This window comes from Myotis myotis, unplaced genomic scaffold (assembly GCF_014108235.1).
Source record: "Myotis myotis isolate mMyoMyo1 unplaced genomic scaffold, mMyoMyo1.p scaffold_m19_p_12, whole genome shotgun sequence".
Lineage (NCBI taxonomy): Eukaryota > Metazoa > Chordata > Mammalia > Chiroptera > Vespertilionidae > Myotis > Myotis myotis.
The window spans coordinates 65,387,572-65,403,131 of NW_023416316.1; the positions used below are offsets into that span (position 1 = coordinate 65,387,572).

At 37.6% G+C, this 15,560-nt stretch overlaps 1 protein-coding gene across 5 annotated transcripts in view; it reads right to left on the reverse strand.

The window, feature by feature from the left end:
• PLAA (phospholipase A2 activating protein) overlaps positions 1 to 15,560 on the reverse strand; it is a 39,414-nt gene that overhangs the window by 3,971 nt on the left and 19,883 nt on the right. For 4 of the 5 annotated variants that reach the window (XM_036331289.1, XM_036331288.1, XM_036331291.1 and 1 more), the window contains exons 5-11: positions 14,455 to 14,622; positions 13,885 to 14,020; positions 11,998 to 12,167; positions 7,999 to 8,156; positions 7,095 to 7,314; positions 5,263 to 5,334; positions 1,393 to 1,461 (exon numbers count right to left, since the gene is read on the reverse strand). In XM_036331289.1, coding sequence (XP_036187182.1) covers positions 1,393 to 1,461; positions 5,263 to 5,334; positions 7,095 to 7,314; positions 7,999 to 8,156; positions 11,998 to 12,167; positions 13,885 to 14,020; positions 14,455 to 14,622 — 993 coding nt within the window. The remainder of the gene's footprint in view (positions 1 to 1,392; positions 1,462 to 5,262; positions 5,335 to 7,094; positions 7,315 to 7,998; positions 8,157 to 11,997; positions 12,168 to 13,884; positions 14,021 to 14,454; positions 14,623 to 15,560) is intronic. The other variant, XM_036331290.1, reaches the window with a different exon arrangement.

Here is a 15,560-nt window from a genome sequence, read left to right on the forward strand (position 1 = left end):
AAAAAAGGTTTTCTATTTCATATTTTCTAATCATATTTTTTAATAAACTTTTAAGATCAAAGAATACAAAATAATTATGAAATTCTCCATTCCCATCTACTCTAAGGTACATTGATCTCTTTCTTCTCATGTCTTTTATTGTTTATTCCAAATGATGTAGTAGGCATTGTCATTTTCTACATCATTTTAATAGATCACCCCAAGTTTTCAGTTCTTGAAAGTCAAAGGTTTTAGTCCTTTATATGATTTTACTTCTTAAGTTTGTACGTATTATAGTAACTGATGGTAAACAAAAAAATGACAAAGGGTGAAAATTCATACACAGTGAAAAAAATTACTTCAACTAAAGCATAATTTATTTCTAAGACATCTTATTAACATTTCAAATCTTAATTTATACATTTTTGTTCCAACGTAAAGTTAAGGTATTTTTCAAAAAGATGAATAAAACATTTTAATCTAAGTATGTTAGAAATACAAGGGGGAAGGTAGATAGTACAAATAATGAGATAAACATACAAAATTAATTGCTTATAAGGCACAAAATACTTATTGAAATGCTCAAAGATGAGCAACAAACCAAACTGGGTTGGGGGTCTCAGACAATTCGCTTATATGATTGCAAAGACAGACAGAAACTCCCGGATTGGAGAGGGCTCCCCTGAGGGCTCCCAGACTGGAGAGGGTGCAGGTTGGGCTGAGGGACCCCCACACCCCCTAGTGCACAAATGTTGTGCACTGGGCCCCTAGTTCTCATATAAAATAAAGTAGGAGAAAATATATGCCAAGATATGTTAAACTTGCAAGAGGTAAAGCACAAACTTAGTTCTGCATTTTACTGACTACTAGATACTAAGAATAAAAATAAAAAAAAATTAGTTGTGCAGGAGAAGATGAAATATTATAATTCTAGGTCTAAATTATAAAAACAAATTCTTTTCAGAGCCCCCTTATGAGAACAATGTGTAATGTAGTGAATAACATTTTTAACACATTAAGAATGAACAAAGGAGAGATTGAAATAAACTGGGATTTGGCAAGGGTACTAAGGAAAGCAGCCGCAGAAGAGAAGTATATTAGAATCACATTGGAAGATTATGAAACTGCCCTTGCTAAGGACAATATTGCCCAGAGCAATATTAGACCAAGTGAGCAGCTCTAGGGATGAGGTTGAAGTACTTTTTCTAAGGCTCCCAGGTGATTCTAATGTGCAGTAATGATAATTCTGAGAATACTCTAAAAGCCAAGCCAACAAGTTTGGTCTTGATTTACTATATAGAAAGTTCTCTAGCAATTAAAAATATGCCAATTTTCTCAATCTTTTATTAAATAAGAGTTTCAATAAACTTTAAAAATCTTAAAAAAAAAAAAAAGGAAATGAAAAGTGTATACCTGTAAATGGATCAACTCCAGATATGGTAGCTCCTATACTTGCAGACCCTGGCACATAACGGCCTGCACCTAAAATGCAATAATACACCAAGTAAGCAAAAGTAACTGCAAATTATAAAGTTCAAACTGTCCCCCTTTATATACAATAACTTATTTTCACTTTTAGTCATACTTTGAAATGGCATCTTTATATATAATAAATGGGCTGTAAGTTTAATACAGAGAAATATTTAGAACAGTGCCTGGCATATAGTTAGTTACTGGTCAATAAATGTTAACCAGAAAAATAATCCTCAAGTTATAAAAGAAACAGTAGAAGTCTTATACATTATTAGAGGCCCAGTGCACGAATTCGTGCACCAGTGGGATCCCTCAGCCTGGCCTGCGGGATCGGGATGAAACCAGTTCTCCACCATCTCCCAAGGGGTCCCGGATTGTGAGAGGGCGCAGGCCAGGCCGAGGGACCCCATTGGTGCACAATCAGAGCCAGGGAGGGACACTGGAAGTTGGCCGGCCAGGGAGGGACCGCAGGAGGGCTCCAGGGCGTGTCAGACCCATCTCACTCAGTCCCAATCGCCCGACCCCAGCAGCAAGCTAACCTACCAGTCAGAGCATCTGCCCCCTGGTGGTCAGTGCATGTCATAACAAGCAGCTGAGTGGTCTTAGCATATCATTAGCATATTACCCTTTGATTGGTTGAACGGATGACTAGTCAACTGGGCACTTAGCATATTAGGCTTTTATTATCTATCTAATAAAAGGGTAATATGCTCATTAGACCACGAGACCTTCTGGACAAAGCCATGGCGGCAGGGCCGAGGCAGAGGTGGTTAGGGGCAATCGGGTCAGGAAGGGAGGGCAGTTGGGGGTGATCAGGCTGGTGGGGGAGCAGTTGGGGACAAGCAGGCTGGCAAGGGGGCCAGTTGGGGGCAAGCAGGCTGACATGGGGGGGCAGTTAGGGATGAGCAGGCTGGTGGGGGGGGGGCAGTTGGGGGCGATCAGGCTGGTGGGGGGGGGGAGACAGTTGGGGGTGAGCAAGCCGGCGGGGGTGGGGCAGTTGCAGGCAAGCAGGCCAGTGGGGGAGGGGGCATTTGGGGATGAGAAGGCCGGCAGGGGAGTGGGGAGGGGAATGGGACTGTTGGGGGTGAGCAGCCTGGCAGGCAGAGTGGTTAGGGGTGATCAGGCAGGCAGGCAGGTGAGTGGTTAGGAGCCAGCGGTCCCGGGTTGTGAGAGGGATGTCCAACTGCCGGTTTAGGACTGATCAGGCCTAAACCGGCAGTCAGACATCCCCACAGGGGTCCCAGATTGGGGAGGGTGCAGGCCGGGCTGAGGGACACCACCCCACTCCCATGCATGAATTTCGTGCCCCGGGCCACTAGTATGGGATAATTACAGAAGTTAAATGAATTACAAAAGCATTAGTGAATTGGAGAAATTAAAAGGTTTCCATAATAAAATGTTAACACTATTCTACTGACATATACAACAAGCAGAAAAGAGACTCGGTAAGAGTTATGGATGCTATGACAATAGCCCAGTCTCATATTTTAGATTATATTTGTGGCTGTCTCTTTGAAAATGGAAAGAAAGAAATATGAAAAGCAAGTATAGGGAGAATCAGCAAAATTTGGAGAAGTTCAGAGTCCTAGACCAGCCTTTATGGAAAGAAGGAAGATGAGTATTGTTTTAGCCTCTGACTTAATATCTAGGATTGGTATAACCAGTGTAACAGATGCAGAAAAAGCAAGCAAAACTAAAATACAAAAAAATTTAAAAATGTAAATAGAATTAAAATAAAGAAAAAATAACAGGAATTGAGGTTTTACTATATGCCAGCTAACATGTTAAGTATCTTATATACATACACTCATTTAAATATCAATTAGATACCACTACTACTTGTAATATTTTGTTACAGGAAGGCTGAATAACTTGCATTCAGAGGCAGAGTGTAAGCACACACTTTTCTAAATATGGTTGTCTGACATTTAGAAATAGTCACCTGTTCAACATGCAGATTCCCAGGGTTTCACTCTAGAAACCTATAGTGAGCTTTCACAACAACCTAACAACAAACCACACCCAAGGCCATTTAATTTCATCAGAATCCATGGATGAGGGATCAGGGCATGAGTATTTTTAACCTCTTCACTAATCTAGTGTGACAAAATCTATGGGTAAGACCTTGTGATAAGTAATTTAAACAAGCATCCTAGATGATTCTAATTAATATTAGAAATTTGACAACCACGTAAATAAGGAAAAGAATAAAGAATGAAGATGGACCCTAAGTTGTAAGCAAGATGGACAAGCCTTTTGGCCTCAGTGCTTTTAGTAAAACTGGGGGAACATCATCAACAATAATAATAGCTACATACATTGAGGACTTAAATATATTTTTATGTTTTTCTATCTAGAATACTTTACATGTATTTTATTATATGATTTAATTTTCATAATCTCAATTTGGTGGGTGCTGTTATCTATTTTTTATAATAGTTCAGTAACCCTAATAATTCCATAACTCTCTTGGACATTTATTGAATAGGCCATCTTGCATATCCCCATAATCACTGCATCTTCTGAGATATTGACATTGTGCAACAGTGAGACATGCTCCAGTTATGATGGACTTCTCTTGATTTTGCTGGTATTGTTTGAAGCTTGTTATGTTCTTTCGGTTCCAAAAAAACATCTGCCAATGAGATTTGGAAACTCTTCTCTAAGTTTCAGCGCATTACTAGGCTTGAATATACCGACAGAGAAAGTCACCACCTTATCTACTCTTCAGATCCTTAGTACCTTTTGAAATTGCATCATCTCATCAAAGACTTCCTTAACAGTCATTGCGCCATCACATTTAGCTTAACAGTTGGTTATTGTAATATACTAGTTATCAATGCACAGGGCGCAGCTATTTGCATCTGGTCCACCAGGTCATTCACAGGAGAAAGATAGCTCACTGAGAGCAATTCACAACTTCACGACACTAAGCCAAATTGTGTGTTGATTCAATCTATGATTTAGACGGGATTGTATGTTGGCAAGGCCAATAGATACCATAAATCTCTTCCCAAGCTTGATATATTGTCCAGGAACTCTGATGAAGATTCAGCAACAGCATCATAAAATATTATCAAATACTATTCTGAAAACAGACTTCTTCAGCTGCCTTAAAGTCCAAGTCTGGCCATTTTTTCCAGTAATGGTGATGCTGAGTCATGCGTACCTTGGTCAATAGTCACTTTGAAGACACAAACCAACACTTTTAGGGCTTCATGAAGGCAATTAGTAACTTAGGTTAGGAAGACTAATCCTGGGTAGCTGGTGAACTGTCTCCTTCCACACTAAGGCAAATATGCCTGGGCAGACTTCTTGACTGCATTGCTCCATCCAATATCAGGGACTCACATGGCTCCTTCTCTGCTCATGATCGGTAGCATCTTGCCAGTGATAGCACTTATCCTGTGTCTTGGTTGGTGGGCTCCCCTAGTATCTAATTTCACAGATAAAAAAAATAGGCTCAGACAAGGTAAGTAACTTGCCAATTCCTCATAGCAAGTAAGTGGTAGAGCCAAATTTTGAACCAAGGTCTGTCTGGCTCTAAAACCTATGCTCTTAATCACTCTCCTGGCAAGAAGGACCACTGGATAAAATGATGAGTTATAATAATATGCTACTAAAAAGTCACGAGGAAAGTCGCAAATGTACTCCAGGAATGAGCAAAACTTAGAGTTAAAGAAATGGAGATCCATCAAAATCCGACATACAGATAATGAAGTGTCAGTTATTGAATAACATCTCCAAGTGTAAAGCCCTATCATATAAAGTGCACTTAGTGGAGGTATATTAAGCAAAGCTGCATCTCACCTGTAAAAGGATCAGCTGCAGACATTGCGTTAGAAGAGCCAGATGAAGAGCCTGGAACATACCGACCACCACCTGTGTATGCAAACAAAGAAAACATGAGAAGACTCCAAGCTTGGTGGAAAACAGAACAAGACTGTTACATGGGAGAATAACAAATTATAGTCAAAAGTGTTACAGTTGAAAAGACTAGTAAGAAACTAAAATGTCAGTGAATCTCCGAGCTTTGTTTTCTTAACTTTAATACTTTATTATATCTTAGCCCTTACATTTAAATATTGAAATGACCAGGAATTCAAATAGAAAAAGGAAATTGCAGGTAGTCTCTGACCCAAGTAATATATACATACAATCAGTTCCTGTTCCTATACAAATTCACTAGAATTCCTGCTGCTGCTTTTGCTATCAGAACCACAGGCATCAAATGTTAATCTTTTAGAAAACCCCTGGATTCATTAATTCATGTGTCAAACAGTGCATTCAGTGTAGGGATCCAGCAGAGAACATGATTGCTTGTATCCACTGAAGCTTACAACCTACTGGAGAAAGGAATTACAAAGGGGATGAGTGCTAGAAAGAAAACAGACTTCCATTTATACCTTTACAAATGCATGGTGAGTGTGCATATGTTTTATTAGAACCTCTAGGGAAATAATCAGAGGTGTCTACAAAAAGATATATGTAAAGATGCTTATAAAGTTAAACTTCAGAAGAGCAAAAATGCCAAATAGTGTCAGATTTCCAGATAGAACCAGATGCGTTAATATCTGTCCTCAGTCCCACAAATAGCTTACACAATACTGCGATCATGTGTTCCCTCTTTTGCACTGTAGTCTGAAATTCCACCAACAGAAATGTCCAGGTAATACCTCCCACCACTCTTTTGTAAAGTGCAGCTTTTGGGAAGGCTGCGTGATTTATAGTTCAGTAGTGAGTCAGACTGATCATCCTGCTCAAGTCAACATGCAGATGAAATTAGCTTTATTATGTGAACTGATGATGGAATTTTGAAAAGAGGAGATAATTTGGGGACAAGGAGTGTCCATCAGGAAAGAAGAAAAAAGGACAGATCTATATAAGGACTTGAGACAGGAAGAAGGCATGAGACCCTTCCGTATAAAACAAAAACAGTAGTAGCATATGAAAAATGGAGTCAAACGGACCACAGCTAAACAGTAACAATTCAGTACCAATTTCAAAATATTATTTAGAGCTCGCTCTATACCTAAGAAAAGAGGAAGGGTTTTATTTCATCCTATATGATGGCTTTGGTTCCTGGGACCCAGAATTCAGACTAATACTACTAGCATTATAATTTATGGACTGGCATGAGAACCTAATCCCATTTGCAAAATTTTAGATACTATGCTGTTATAAACAACTGACTTAAAATGAACATGTAGAATATAAATCACTTATAAAATCTAAATACTCACAGTCCAGTCTTAGATGTGATGCACAACTAACCAATTCAGCCTCATGTGGAAACTGGTAAATTTCATCACAAAATATATATTTTTTAAAAAGTTAACTATACAAAGGAACATAGAATTTTCTTTTTATGTCAAATGACTAAATTAAAGTTTCTTAAAATTATTAGTTTACAGTGTGGCTATATTTTTGTAACAGGACAATTTATAATCATTTTTACAGATACAGAATTACTATATAATTTGAGGTTTGCAAATATGAATGTGAAGTAAAAACCTACTGCAGGATCTTGGTTTCTATTTAAACAGCTAATCATAATGGTCATTTAAACACATTAGAAAAAGAAAGTTAACCAACACTGATGGAAAGAAGCACTTTAAGACTTAATACAAACCCTAACTTACCTGTAAATGGATCTGACAAACTAGTATTCCCAAGTCCCAACATTTGACCTTTTGTGTTATCAATAATAAATTTTGCCACTTGATCCAAAAACATGGGATTCAAATCATTCTTCTGCAAGAAGTTGTATGCAGTTAACCAGGGATCATCACTGATGTTATATGGCAATTTATAGGATGGTCCACCTTCATTGACATCAATTGAGAAAACATAATCAAATTCCTTTAATAGGAATATAAAAAGGAGATAAATGATTACTAACTTGTATGTTCATATGTATTAATGTCATATATAACACAGATTTTCTGCGTTCTTTACTTTAATAATTATAGTGCTTAAACTTTCTCCAAAGTGCATTGTTAAAATCTTCACTTGGCATATCATAATAGCAACTACTTGAGCGAGCTGCAAGATTAACATTTCACTAGGGACGGAGGTGAGGGAAAGATTATGACGACATTAATTCTGAGGCCAAAGGGGTTTCCAGTTGGCTGATCTCAAGGCCAAAAGTATTAGCTGTTACCATGCCCGGCTCACCAAAACATTCCGGCATTGTAAGCACTGCCCTGAGGGTCCCTTCTGCCTTTACGAGTTAAATATAGGCATGCAGCATTAGATGAAAGGTGGCACAGAAGCTCCTAACCCAAAATGGTTGGGGACAGCTTATGTATGGTTACTACTAAAAGATAAATAATGCCGAGTCTGTCTGTGAAATGCAGCCCTCCGTACATGGAAAGAGATTCTTAAAAAACCCAATTCAAGACAGGAAAAGATCATTTCCCCATAGAAATATATTTTTAAATGTTAAAACATGAGAAAATTGTATCAGCATGGAGAAAGGGAAACGAAAACCTTTAATTTGTTGAATACTTTAAGATAAAGGTATTTAGAAAGAAGTCAACATACTTTCCCTTCATATAAAACTTTTCCAGATGTTTGCTGATTAGCACCAGATGAGCCAACAACATCTCCAATTTTTATCCACCTCCCTTCACTAACACTCCACTGATAGGCTTCGACTCTCTCCCCATCTCTGATTAGACGGGTCTGTCCTTCTCTAGAACCTTAAAATAAAAATTTTGAGAATCAAAGATAGAATGGCAAAATAAAATTCAAAAACATTTAGATAGAAAATTGTTAACAATAAAATTTATACATAAAAGAGAATGTGTGTTTTGGTTTAGTAGAAAGTTTTATCAAACTATTTTAAATTGTACTAGAAATTGGCATAAGAATGGTTAAAGGGAACTTTATTAAATAAAGGTTAAAAAATTTGATTCTAGAAAACAGCTAGCCCATCAAAATTAGAACAAGTTTTATTACTATCTTCTAACAACACTTTCATTCCAGTAGAGTCTCCACTCTTCTAGCTTCTCAGGCCCAAAAGTGTAAAGTCTGATTCCTCTTTCTTGCAACCACATAGCCAATCCTTCAGCAAATTCTATCAGCTGCCTTTAAATATATCTAGAAAATTATTTCTCCTCACTATCTCCAGTGATACCTGTGGAATAAGCCACCATCATTTCTCAGCTGGAATTATTCAATGTCCTCCTACTAATGCCCTAGGGTCCCCTACAGTCTATATACAACCCAGCAACCACAGAAATTCTTGCAAAAGTTTAAGGAGCTTCTGACACATCTCAGCTGGAGACCCTTCAATGACTTCCTAACTCACTCCTGATAAAAGAAAATGTCACTGGAGTGGTGTACAAGGCCAAACATAATCTGCCTCTCCCATCCTCTCGGACCTCACCTTCCACGACTCTTACCCTCATCCCACCATCCTACTTCAGCCATGGCGTCTTTGCACTAGCTATTTATTCTGTCCCTGACACGTTTCACACAGGTGCTGGCAAGATTTGCTCCCTTGCCTCCTTAAAGACTTTACTGAATGTCAAGTTCTCAGCAAAGCCTGCAGTGGGAAAGACCCTGCTGTCCTCCAGAGTCATGCTCCTATTCCATAGAATAGAGCTGTGGCTGTCAGGTCAGAGACTACTTACTCTATTCAGCCCCCTTGCCTCTTGCCTTCCCTCGGGGTTACACACTGAGTATACACTAATTGGTATCTGTGTGGGTATGATATAGGCCTATTCTAGGCCTTTTCCATCACTGTCTACCCTCCCTTTTACCCTGTTTGATGGATGAAAGTCTATACCCAAGGAACCCTTGATATCACATGTTGAAGATGGTGCTTTCCATCAGCCTGGGTTCCCATGACCCCGAAGAGCAAAATTATTCTACAAACATGCTCCAGCATACTCTGCCATCAACCGAACTTTACATGTGCAATAAACTTTTCTTGTTAAGCCACTGACATCAGGGTTTATCTGTTACAGCAGCTAGTGCTATCCTATTACACGTTTCCTGACCACTTTATTTAAAATGATAAAATAGCCACAACCCTGGTCTTATTTTTCCCATAGTACTTTACTTATTATCTGACATCTAAATTTACTTTTTAATTATCTGTCTCCTCATGTAGAATATAAATTTGTGAGAACAGAGATTTTTGTATCTTTTGTTATCTGTTGTATTCCCAGATATTAGAACAAGGCCCGCACACATTAGGCACTTCGTAAATATTTTTTGTATGTACAGTATATATATGACAAAAAGACTATATTTTGTAAAGGATTGTAAAAATATCAAAACATGGTATTAAGGAAGCAGTTCTTAAAGTTTTAGTTTCAAGATCTCTTTATAGTCATAAAAGTTATTCAGAAGCCCAAAGATCATCTTTTAATGTGGGTTGTATCAACTAATTTATTGGATTTGAAATTAAAAATGAGAATATTTTTACTTCCTGGAAAACAATAATAGATCCACTACATACTGAATAAACATTTTAATAAAAAATATGTTTCTTTTAGAAATTCAGTGAAAACACTGGCATTGTTTTCCATTTTTGTAAATCTCTTTACTCTCTCCCCTAATAGAAGACAGCTGGATTTACCATACCCGCCTGTGCATTCAATCTGTTGTTCTGGTAGAAGTATATAAAGAAAAAGAAAAAAGTTAAAAAAGGGAAGACTAGCTTAAGAGCCTTTTCAGAAAAAATATGGATATTGTGCAAGTAGCAGGTTCTTAAAGGTTACAATTTAGAATCTGAAACCACACCAATGACTTTGTCATGCTCTATTAAACTAAAATCCATTGGTCTCTCTTACACTTTGAACAGGTCTTTTACCCATTCACGATTTTGTAACACCGTGAACTGGCATTTGGAAAATATTAAATGAGTAATGCAGACTGTCCACATGTTTACACATTTTATTATTTAATACCAGAGGCCCGGTGCACAAAAATTTGTGCACTGGCGAGGGAGGGGGGTGTCCCTCAGCACCACTTGTGCCCTCTCACAGTCTGGGAGCCCTCGGGAGATAACCACCTGCTGGCTTAGGCCTGCTCCCCGATGGCAGATGGCAGGCCCGATCCCTCGGTGCCTGCCCCGCCTCCCCGGGTCGCTGCCCCAGGTCGGGTCACACATGGACGCCCATTGCCCTGGGTTGCAAATAGCAGGCCCAGATGGCAGCGGGGCAGGTGGGATGGCACTGTCCTGCCATGCCTGCAGTATGCAAATTAGCTGCCATCTTTGTTGGCGGTTAATTTGCATATCACACTGATTAGCCAATGGGAGGCATAGCGAAGGTAAGGTCAATTACCATGTTTATCTATTATTAGATAGGAGGATAAAAAAAAAATCATACTGTTGCTCTGGCCGGTTTGACTCAGTGGTTAGAGCGTCAGCCTGCAGACCTAAGGGTTGTGGGTTCAGTTCCGGTCAGGGGCATGTACTGCAGTTGCAGGTTCCCCAGCCCTGGTAGGAGTGTGTGTAGGAGACAGCCAATCAATGTGTCTCTCTCGCATGGGGGTATCTGTCTCTGTCTGTCTCTCTCTCTCTCTCTCTCTCTTTCTCTCTCTCTCTCTCTCTCATCTCTCGCCTCCCCTTCCTCCCACACTTTTACTCTCCAGAAATCAATGGAATGTCCTTGGGTGAGGATTATATATATATATATAAAAAAAAGACCACACTGTTAATAGTACAACTGATATCATTAGAACAGTCTTGTAAGCATTGGAAAACTATTAAGCTCCTGGTGAGGAGTTACAGATTTTCTAAAATTTCAATTCACACTAGAAAGTTTGAATTTTATTTTTGGCAACAAATATCATCAGTTGTTTTCCTTAAAGTGACAAGCTCAGTTTGTTCATTTTTAAGAAATGCCTGCCAAATACCCAAGCCTGAATAACTAGTCGATTTGTGAAATAAAAATGGCATTCCATGAAAAAAGCCAATAATTCAGCCTTCAACGTCAATGACTGCACAAATACTGATCTTCCAGATGCCATGGAACTTTGGTGCACCACATGTGTAATTTACCTTCTGTCACCCAGAATATTTTTACTAAAGGGGTGAAGATGTAATAAAATTAATGTTTAATGCTTCATAAAGGACATTTGAGGGCAGATGGCTTTTGTTTTTTAAAACCACAACTATGTGTTGGTGAAAAACACGACTACCAGACCCTCTGATGCGACTGCCTTGATTTGTGAACTAGGGAGCCAGCAGTTTTACCCACCAATGACTTCTACACTAAATGAAACAACCTTTTTCCCCTATCACTTTAATCCAGCGGCCCTCAAACTTTTTAAACAGGGGGCCAGTTCACTGTCCCTCCAACCGTTGGAGGGCCGGACTATAGTTTAAAAAGAAACTATGAACAAACTCCTATGCACACTGCACATATCTCATTTTGAAGTAAAAAAACAAAACGGGAACAAATACAATATTTGTATTTGCATGTGGCCCGCGGGCCGTAGTTTGAGGACCCCTGCTTTAATCACTCCAAAATTCTGGAATAACTGCTAACAATTTTTACTACTAGATAACATGGAAATATTTACCAGGTTCATTCAGATGTTCCCTCCCAGGAAGCTGCTCTGCATTAATGTTCCCTAAATCACCAGTTTTGGGATCAATGGTTGCCTGAGAGAGTTCCTTTTCAAAAGCCTTGATTTCTTCAGCACTTGCTGTCCGATCCACTGATTCTGTAAACACTCTAATGATACCATCACTATAAAGAAAAACAAAATGATTTTAAGTCATTGCCAGAGTTTATTAACATTATCACACCTGAGTGATCCGAAGCAAAAAGAATCTTTGTGAACATGAGAAATGTTACTATGTGTTTATTGCTGAGTACTGCACTATGCTGACCTGAGCACACACCACCCTGTATTAGTTTTTACTGGTAAAGTGATGTATAGGGTGAAAAAAGACTAGGGAAGCCCTGGCTGGGTAGCTCAGTTGATTTGAGCATTATCCCAATACTCGAAGGTTTGGATCCCCTGCCAGGGCACATGCAAGAATCAACCAATGAATGCATAAATAAGAGGAACAACAAATCAATGTTTCTCTCTCTCTTTCCCTTCCTCTCTCTTTAAAAGTCAATCAATCAGAAAAAGCACTATATTAAAAAAAAAAAAAGACTAGGGAAAAATTATTGGCATGGTCAGAGAAATATATATTTAACATAAATTTTAATTCCAAGTTAAATAGTTACCATCATAAAAATTTGGAGATAAAGTGTATACTTTAAAAGTCAATAGGTGTTACAGTATATGAAGGGTAGTGGGTGGGTTTACTTTATTAAAGGTAGGAGTACCCAACATAGGACGTAGCAGATGCTCAATATCTGTTCTTCAGGGAAACATGGAATCAGCCTTTCGCATGCCATTAACTAGCAGTATAACCCCAAATCAAGGGGTTTGGTCTAGATGGCACCTTTGGTCTCAGAAAAATGACTTCATTTCCATGATTTCTCAATTCTAAATTTTGGGGTGGGGAAGCAAGTTAGCCACTTTCAAATATACTAATCCTACCTAATTCGACAGTAAATGTTGTTTCTTGCATAATATTCCACTAACAGCAATTTCGCCCTTTCAATTCGTTTATTTTTCTTCAACTGTTATACCAACTACTTTTGATCAGTATTAGAATCGTGCATACGGTCTCTCCAATTCACAAGTTCTCCCTTGTCCCCATTGTTCTTAATGCACACTTCCAATCACCAAAAGTTTGAAGCTTTATCCTTTTCTTTCACCCCATTTCTGATCATTTTCCTCTGAATTATCTCATTTTTGGTCTCTTATCCAGTGCCATGAAGGAGCCAATATTTAATAACTTTACACCCTTAATACTGCAGCTGCTTTCTAATTGGCTTTCCTTCTCATTGTCAACACCAATTAAATAAAACACCCATATTTAATAATTCATAAGTCCTACTTTAATCATCTCACTTCTTGTTTAAGAGCTATAACTCTTTAACTCCAAGCACTAAATCTATAAGTGAGCCCCATCTTACCTATTAACTACTTTTCCCCAGCATTAGTCCTCCACCATTTTCCTTTATCTCCTAAGACATCACTTTCATTCCCATGCTACATCTTTACTTATAGTTTCTTTTAATAAAAATTCTCATTTCCCTTCTTACTCATTATCTTTCAAAATCCCATCTACATTTCTTTTCCTGAAAGTTTTCCCAGACCAATCTCTACCTTTGTTGACTTCTTTTGCATTCAGTTTCAACTGTACAACCTACAGTACTGACATAGTAAATCCAGCATCATTAGTGTAAGAGCTGTTATGCCAACTACTCTTGTTCAGTACCAGAATCGTGCAGACAGTCTCTCCAATTCACCTGAACTTCCTTATGACTTATCTCTGTGCACTCTAATGTCCACCACAGTTCTAGACACATATTATTTATTGATTGACTAGAAAATAAATACCTCGCACCAACCACAATGTCACCATTGTCAAGCACACAGCAGCACCATATAGACTGAGCTGGAAGTCGGATTGTTTGGGCACATTCCCCATTTTTCCAGATTCTCAGAGATCTGTCTTCTGCTGTTGTCACAAAATCTGAAATTGATAAATACAGAAAAAATTAGGTTGAATAAATACAATTAAGTACATGTATATATACCATCTTTCTAGACAGATTTTTTTAACTCTAAAGTATTTTAAATTATAGTTTTAGATTCTATGTATTTGTCACTTTTATATAACTTAAAAAACAGGTTTGTATACATTTTTCATCTTACATACTAAACACCAATAAATTATGTAAAACCTTTCCTCAGATACTTAAGAACTTTTCACAACCATCAAATGTAAAATAATATAAAGATGATCATATCATTTTCTTCTTTAGGAAAAAATATAAAGTCACTAAATTACTCAAATTACAGTTAGTAAACTGATTTAAGTCCTCAGTTCTCCTTCCCTCACCTTAAGAATGTGACGAAATAAAGGTTAATACAAAATTTTAAATACATGGTATAAAATAATCTTACCTTTACAATTTGGAAAGATAGATATGCTATAAATATAATTTGTATGTCCAAAATAGACTTCGAGACACTCGCCAGTAATTTGCCACCTTCTAACACTGGCATCATTTGCACACGAAAGAAATTCTGTTTCACTCAAAATTGCCAAACCTCTTACACAGTCTTCATGCCCTGTATTAAAAAAAAATATGTCAATCAGTACAATAGATTATTTGGGTGATGGCTCTATGTATTTCATAAGCATTGTAAAACACATTGGTGAATAGGAAAGCGTGATTTCAAATTTGAAAAATTCAATTTTTCAGTAGAAAAGCCTGATAAACCAAATTTATATTTCAGATTTGGCCATATTTCTTACCAGTCTTGGGAAGTTATTTTATATTCATTGTATCTTCTCCAAATTCTGTCTTAAAACCTTCCAGAAACAGAATTTTGATCTCCACAACTCTCATTTTTTACCTGACAGTTCAACTTTTCTTCCCCAGTAACAAGATTAATTCATAACATATACAATATTCAAATATAACAGAAAATATAACAAGGAATAAATAACCTTAAATTTCTTACCACAGAATACTGAAATTAATATTTATAAAACACCAGAGAAAATTAAAAACTAAGATTACAAAAGACTGTAATTATTTAAAGTTTGAAATATTAAAACCATCAAAGAAAAGTAAACTTTATTAAAATATGCAAAAATAGGTTGAGAGATTACTTTCTCTAAAACAACAAGATTAGTGGCAAAGCTAAAACAGGAATTCAAGTTTCCTGATTTATTATCCTGCCTCTTTAAAATATATATATACATATATATATATATATATATATATATTTTTTTTTAATCCTCACCTGAGGACACACTTAGAGAAGGAAGGGAGAGCTAAAAACATTGCTCAGCTGCCTTCCATACAAGTCTCCACCAGGGATCGAGCCTGCAACCCAGGTACATGCACTGACTGGGAATCGAAGCAGCAATCTTTTGGTGTACAAGACAAGACTCCATCAATTGAACTATGGGCTGGACTATCCTACATCTCTTGATTCCATCAAATTTAAACTTTTTCTACCACTCCAATTCAACCAAAATGCAAATATTCAGCCAAGTA